The sequence below is a fragment of the Sorex araneus genome, chromosome 10 (genome assembly GCF_027595985.1).
Source record: "Sorex araneus isolate mSorAra2 chromosome 10, mSorAra2.pri, whole genome shotgun sequence".
Taxonomy (NCBI): Eukaryota; Metazoa; Chordata; class Mammalia; order Eulipotyphla; family Soricidae; genus Sorex; species Sorex araneus.
Genome location: NC_073311.1, coordinates 65,204,673 through 65,210,672, shown reverse-complemented (window position 1 = coordinate 65,210,672; position 6,000 = coordinate 65,204,673). Strand labels below are relative to the sequence as shown.

The 6,000-nt window shown below is 60.0% G+C and overlaps 1 protein-coding gene across 1 annotated transcript; it reads right to left on the bottom strand.

The window, feature by feature from the left end:
• Positions 1 to 547: 547 nt before the first annotated feature.
• On the bottom strand, positions 548 to 4,811 carry MED21 (mediator complex subunit 21). The gene is made up of 4 exons (XM_055118338.1): positions 4,732 to 4,811; positions 2,561 to 2,675; positions 1,686 to 1,786; positions 548 to 915 (listed from the first exon to the last, which is right to left on the bottom strand). Exons 1-4 carry the CDS (start codon positions 4,771 to 4,773, stop codon positions 739 to 741), a joined length of 435 nt encoding a protein of 144 aa, XP_054974313.1. The 5' UTR covers positions 4,774 to 4,811; the 3' UTR covers positions 548 to 738.
• Between the last annotated feature and the right edge of the window lie 1,189 nt (positions 4,812 to 6,000).

Genomic DNA, 6,000 nt, shown 5'->3' with positions numbered 1-6,000 from the left:
CGGCCGCTGCTCCCGCCGTCCCTGTGCACGCAGCGCTGTCTCCGGAGGGGCAGGACAGGCCGCGAGCGGGGTGCGCGCCTGGCACACGCCCACCTGCTACGTCCCCGTGTGCGGCCGCGTGCGGGCCTGGAGGCCCCGGGCAGCGGCACCCCCAGCCCACTCGGTGAAAATCGCCAGCGGGGGCCCTGGGGGTCCGAACAGTGCCCAGCGCCCGAGAGAGGCAGGACCCCAGGGAAGTGGGCGCGGCCCCAGCTCTGCGGGGACCCGTCTCTGGCCGGGGGGGAGCTGGCTGACGAGTGAGAAAGACTTGTGGAGGGGCTGGAGCGCCAGCACAGCGGGGAGGGCGTGTGCCTTGCACAAGGTCAACCTGGGTTCAATCCCCGGCGTCCCATACGGCCCCCCGAGCACTGCCAGCAGTGACTCCTGAGTGCAGAGCCGGGAGGAACCTCTGAGCATCACTGGGTGTGACCAAAACAAAACAAAACAAAACAAAACAAAAGACTTGTAGGAACAGGACAGAAATAAAGAGAAGGGGCCACAACAGAACTTCGGAGCAGCCGCGTTTAATCACGCCGCGCCCCTCCGCGCAGTCTCTGCCTCAGGAAGTCCATCCCAGTGAGGAAAAGGAGGCGAGAGTCGGAGCTGCTCCGCGCAGCCTCCCGGGTTCCTGCACCAGAGCGACGCCGGACACCGGGAAAGAGGAGGCGGCGGGTGTCAGTGCGCCTGGCCGCTCGGGCGCTAGGACTCGGCGAGGGGCGGGTTGTGGGCGCCGCTGCGCGTCTTCAGCTGGGACTGGGCGATGTCGGCCAGGGCGCTCTGGATCTTCTCCAGCAGCAGGTCCCCGCGGTACACGGCGTCCTCCAGGCACGTGGCCGCCTCGTGGTTCTCCTCCTCCAGCTTGTACAAGCTGGCGGCCTGCAGGGGACACGGCGCACAGCCTCGTGAGGAACAGCCTGCGGGCCGCTGAGACGCAGCCAGGCCCGGACCCGGGTTCTGTCCACGCGGACCCCACGGCGAGTGCGGCTTCCTGGGTGCCTCACGCTGAAGCCTGGTCTGGAACCAGCAGGGACGGCCCTGGGGTCCCTGGGTACCTCCCCTGCCCCACCCCCCAACAATGAAGAAACCGTCTGAGGGTCTCACTCAGAAACTGCGGCAACTACACAGCCCTCGTGCTAAGTTTTTCAGCGGCAACATTCTAAAAACCAAAACTTCTGGGCCAGAGAAATAGCACAGCAGGGAGGGCGTTTGCCGTGCATGCAGCCAACCCGGGTTCGGTCCCCAGCACCCCACAGGGTCCCCCAAACACCGCCAGGAGTAATTCCTGAGTGCAGAGCCAGGAGGAACCCCTGAGCATCACTGGGTGTGACCCAAAAAGCAAAAACACAAAACAAAATTGTCTTAGGTACTTTCCCTGAATGAACTACTGCGGATAACCCTGGCGAGAGCTCCCTGCTGGCTGCAGGAGCTCCGGGCCAGCTTTGGACGCTCCCGGCCACACCACGCCAGACGCCAGCTCCCCTCGTCCTCTCTGAGTGCAAACCTGAGAAAACCGAGGAACTTGTATGCGTTCAGTGCAATTCTCAGTAACCTGAATGATAAAACGCCCATTCCAAATCAAAAAGCCACCGAACATTTGTAGGAGTCCTTTAACTAAAACCCTGCAGCTCCCGAGGAAAGGTTCCTACCTGCAAGGCGGCCGTGGACTCTTCACTGGGCAGAGAATCTATCAGGACATCGATGTCTTTTGCTGTTCGTGCGATGAGAGCCGCGAAAAGCTGGGCGTACTCTGGGGAAGACACCGCCGAGTGAGGACGCTGGCGCCCGCCTCCAGAGACGCGTATTACGTCTCACGTTACCAAGCCGCAAAGACTAACCTGACGGATGACTCTCTCTGCAGCAGGGTCTCCTGACTAATGTGTAATTTTAACACGCCAATCCTACTACACATTTGAGAACTAGCCTCAACACCAACTTGAGTTGGGAGTGAAACGGCGTGCACCAGTTCACGCATTAGGAAACACGGCAGACCCCGGTAGGAAGGAATAAGCAAACGGAGGCTTCTTTACGCAGGTCGCTCAAGAAAAATTCAGCTAAATTCATACAAATTTCCCTCTAAAAGAAAAACGACTATTTAACACCAAAATAATCAGGAGCAGGGATGTGAACCAAGCATCACTAATTTCTTCCATGATAAACAAAACTTAAGGTCCGTCCCAAAGTACAAGAACAGGGGCTGGAGCGATAGCACAGCAAGTAGGGGAGTAGGGCGTTTCCTTGCATGCGGCCAACCCGGGTTCGATTCCCAGCATCCCATATGGTCCCCTGAGCGCCGCCAGGAGTAATTCCTGAGTGCAGAGCCAGGAGTAACCCCTGTGCATCGCCGGGTGTGACCCAAAAAGCAAAAACAAACAAACAAACAAAAAAACAAAGTACAAGAACACTGTTAGGAAGGGCTCACGGAATTTCAAGGGATTCAAAAAAAAAAAAAAAAGAAAGAAATTTCAAGGGGTTCCAAGTCATACGGGACTCCAGGTGGGAGACGCCAGAAAAACACTCTCACCCTCGGTGGGATTGGCGGGCGGGTCCTTGTTGATCGCCGTCTGGATGTTGCTGAAGGACGCAGGCGGCCCGCACTGCTGCAAGACGCCGATGGCATTACAGAACTGATCGGCGAGCTGAGGGCAGAGACAGCACACGGTCAGCGGTCCCAGCCACTACCCCGACATGCTCAGTCCTGCAGAGAAACTAGGTTGGCGATCAAGCTAACTGGGACACTTCGAAAGAAAGACGAAACAACCGCCCATTCATTCCCAAGAATGATCAAGAGACACAAGCGCGTCCCCAGGGCCAGAATGAGGAAGGCTCTTCGGGAGGCTGGCGGCAAAGAGCAAGTCTTTCGGGTGAAAAGCTAAGGATGTCCCAGAGCAAATGAGAAGCTGGGACTCTTGGCCAAAACACGGTCCCTTTTGTGAGAAGAGAGTAGTTACAAGCGAAAAGGAAGCGTGTCTAAGTCTGTCCCTTCAGCATTCGGGAAAGGTCCCTCCAGCCCGCGGCCGTGCGCCCTGGCGCTCCAAGGCAGCTCCTGAGTAGCGTGCAAAGCTGCCAACACCGGGTTCCGGCCCCGCACACTAAGGCGGTCCCGTCCTTCCCTCCAGGGTCTGACTTCGCAAACCTCAACCCCTTACTTCCCTCAGTGATGCTCATTTCCGCTAAGCTTCTCCACTGGCATCAGAGTAACCGGATCCAAACCCGTCGTTTCCTTTAATTCCTAATTGGTGGAGACTCTCCGGGCCAGCAGCTGCCTTTCCCCTCACACCCTCCTCCTGCCCGGGTCTTTCCCTTTCCTTCCATCCTCACATCTGCTCCGAGAGAGCCGATTCCCTCAGCGCTGTCCAACTGCCTCCCGGCTCTCCAATTCAGTGTTCCTCTCCCCCGCTCACAGATTCTGACCTCGCACCCTGGTGTACAAGGGAAACACCCAACATTTGGGGTGTTTCGGAGCCGTCAGCAACAAGCTGGGGCTCAGCACTCACTCTCCTCTCCTGGCCTCTCCCTGCCGGGGGGAGCTCCGGGTCCGATGACCGGCTGTGTTCTCCTTCAGTATATGTGCGGGCGCTAATGCTGCTCCAGTAACCAACGGCTGGTTTGTGGCTGCGATGGGGCACATTCTCACAGCACAGCCACGACAAACAGAACACACACACCCCAGCTCCCAAGTGCCCTCCTCTTCCAAAGCTCCCGGGACGCCCTTACAACAGTCCTCAAAAGTCCTCAACACTCACACAGAGAGTGTAAACTAACGTTGCTGGGGCCCAGAGAGATAGTGCAGCCTTAAGGCGCTTGCCGAACCCTGGGCCAACCTGGGCCAGACCCTCAGCATCCCACATGGGGTGCCTGGAGCCCCGTGAGGGCTGATCCCCAGGAGTCAATCCTGAGCACTGCCAGGTGTGGCCCCCAAACTGAAATAAAACAAAGAGATGTTGAATCTGCCCCTGCCCGGAGCTGGGGAGCGGGCGGGGGGGGGGGGATCACCATTCGCATCAAGCTGACCACCACAGACTCTCATGACTTGCTGAACACTGGACTCAGCCCCCAGCCACACCAATGCCTACTGGCTGTGGGGTCCCTGGGCCTCAGCCTGGCTGGACACTGAACTCAGCCCCCCGTCGCACACGACCCACCCGCTGTGGGGGTCCCTGGGCGCTGGGGCTCCGGCCCAGCCTGGCTGGACACTGACTCAGCCCCCCGCCGCACACTGCCCGCCCGCTGTGGGGGTCCCTGGGCGCTGGGGCTCCTGCCCAGCCTGGCTGGACACTGACTCAGCCCCCCGCCGCACACGACCTGCCCGCTGTGGGGGTCCCTGGGCGCTGGGGCTCCTGCCCAGCCTGGCTGCAGAGGCCTGGGGGGCACCTGCGCAGCAGAGGGCCGTGTGCGTCCAGCAGGCGCTTCCTGTCCCCCCTCGGGGGCAGCGGCTAGCCAGCTCGGGTGCTCACGGGTGCTGCCCACCCCCGGTCCAGTGCCCGCACACCTGGACCTGGGACCCTCGGGGGGGGGGGCGTCTCCCTGCAGCAAGGGGTGCGGGTCCCCGGACGATCCCCGGCCACTGGGGCCCCTAGAGGTTCCCGGGGGTCACCCGCCGCCGGGGCACGGTGGCCCGCGGGCTGCCCTCCCACAGCGCCGCCGTGCAGGGTCAGGGAGGCGCCGGGGGCTGGGGGGTCGCGCGCCGCTCACCGAGTTCACCGCGTCCTGCAGCTGCGTGAGCCGGTCCGCCATGTTCACCCGAGCCGCCCCGAGCCGCCGGCACAGCTGCGCGTGCGCCACGGCGCGCGGCCAATCACGGGCCTCCTATCCTGGGAGGGGCGGGGCCTTAGGGACGGGGCGGGGCCATGTCGGGGCGGGGCTTCTGGCGTGACGACAGACCCGCGGCACCTGGGGCCCCGCTCGGCCCCGCCCCCGCCCGGCCCCGCCCACTGGGGCGCCACCTGTGGCCTCCGCCGTCAGCTTGGGGCGTTTATGTGGTTCGTTTTTCCTGGATGCTGAATTTTTTTTTTTTGGTTTTTTGTTTTTGCTTTTTGGGTCACACCCGGCAATGCACAAGGGTTACTTACTCCTGGGCATTCAGGAATCACCCCTGGCGGTGCTCAGGGGACCCTATGGGCTGCTGAGAATCGAACCCGGGTAGGCCAGGTGCAAGGCAAACGCCCTCCCCGCTGTGCTATCGCTCCAGCCCCATGGATGCTGCGGTTTTTAAGTATAACTTCTCCTTGCTCTCCTTTCTCTCTCTCTCTCTCTCTCTCTCTCTCTCTCTCTCTTTTGGTTTTTGGGTCACACCCGGCAATGCACAGGGGTTACTCCTGGCTCTGCACTCAGGAATTACTCCTGGCGGTGCTCAGGGGACCATATGGGATGCTGGGATTAGAACCCGGGTCGGTGCAAGGCAAACGCCCTACCTGCTGTGCTATCACTCCAGCCCCGCTCTCCTTTCTCTTCATCTTTCGTTTTTTTAAACGGAGTCACGGCGAGAGACACAAGGCTGTGCATGGTTGGGATTCGGTCACACAACGTTCCAGCACCCGCCCCTTCTCCAGGACACGTTTCCCGTCACCCACGTCGCCAGCTACCCTCCCGCCCTCCCCGGAATCATGCATATCCCGCCACCTCCTTCCAGCACTCAGTTTGCGTCCAGAGTGGTCATTGGCGGCTATTATTGTCATTGTGGTCCCTTCCCCATCCCAACTGCCCTCCCCTCCCCCTTGTCGCCAGCTTCCTACCCGCACCCAGTCCTCCTGGCTCTCATTCCTGTGTCTTTGGGTGCTATTCCCCTATGCTGGTGTTTTTTTAATATCCCGAGAATAAATGAGTGCAATCATTCTATGTTTGTCCCCCTCCCTCTGATTCATTTCACTCAGCATGATACTCTCTATGTTCATTCATGTATAAGCAACTTTTATTCTTTTTATTTTAATTTTTTTTATTAGTGAGTCACCGTGAGGGTACAGT

Bases quoted from the DNA above. Each gene is read 5' to 3' on its own strand.
- MED21 (XM_055118338.1), bottom strand. From the start codon at position 4,773: ATGGCGGACCGGCTCACGCAGCTGCAGGACGCGGTGAACTCG. The intron at 1,787-2,560 runs GTGAGAGTGTTT...TGTCTTCCCCAG, and splicing joins GCCCGCCAATCCCACCGAGG to AGTACGCCCAGCTTTTCGCG. The intron at 916-1,685 runs GTAGGAACCTTT...TGTCCCCTGCAG, and splicing joins AGTCCACGGCCGCCTTGCAG to GCCGCCAGCTTGTACAAGCT.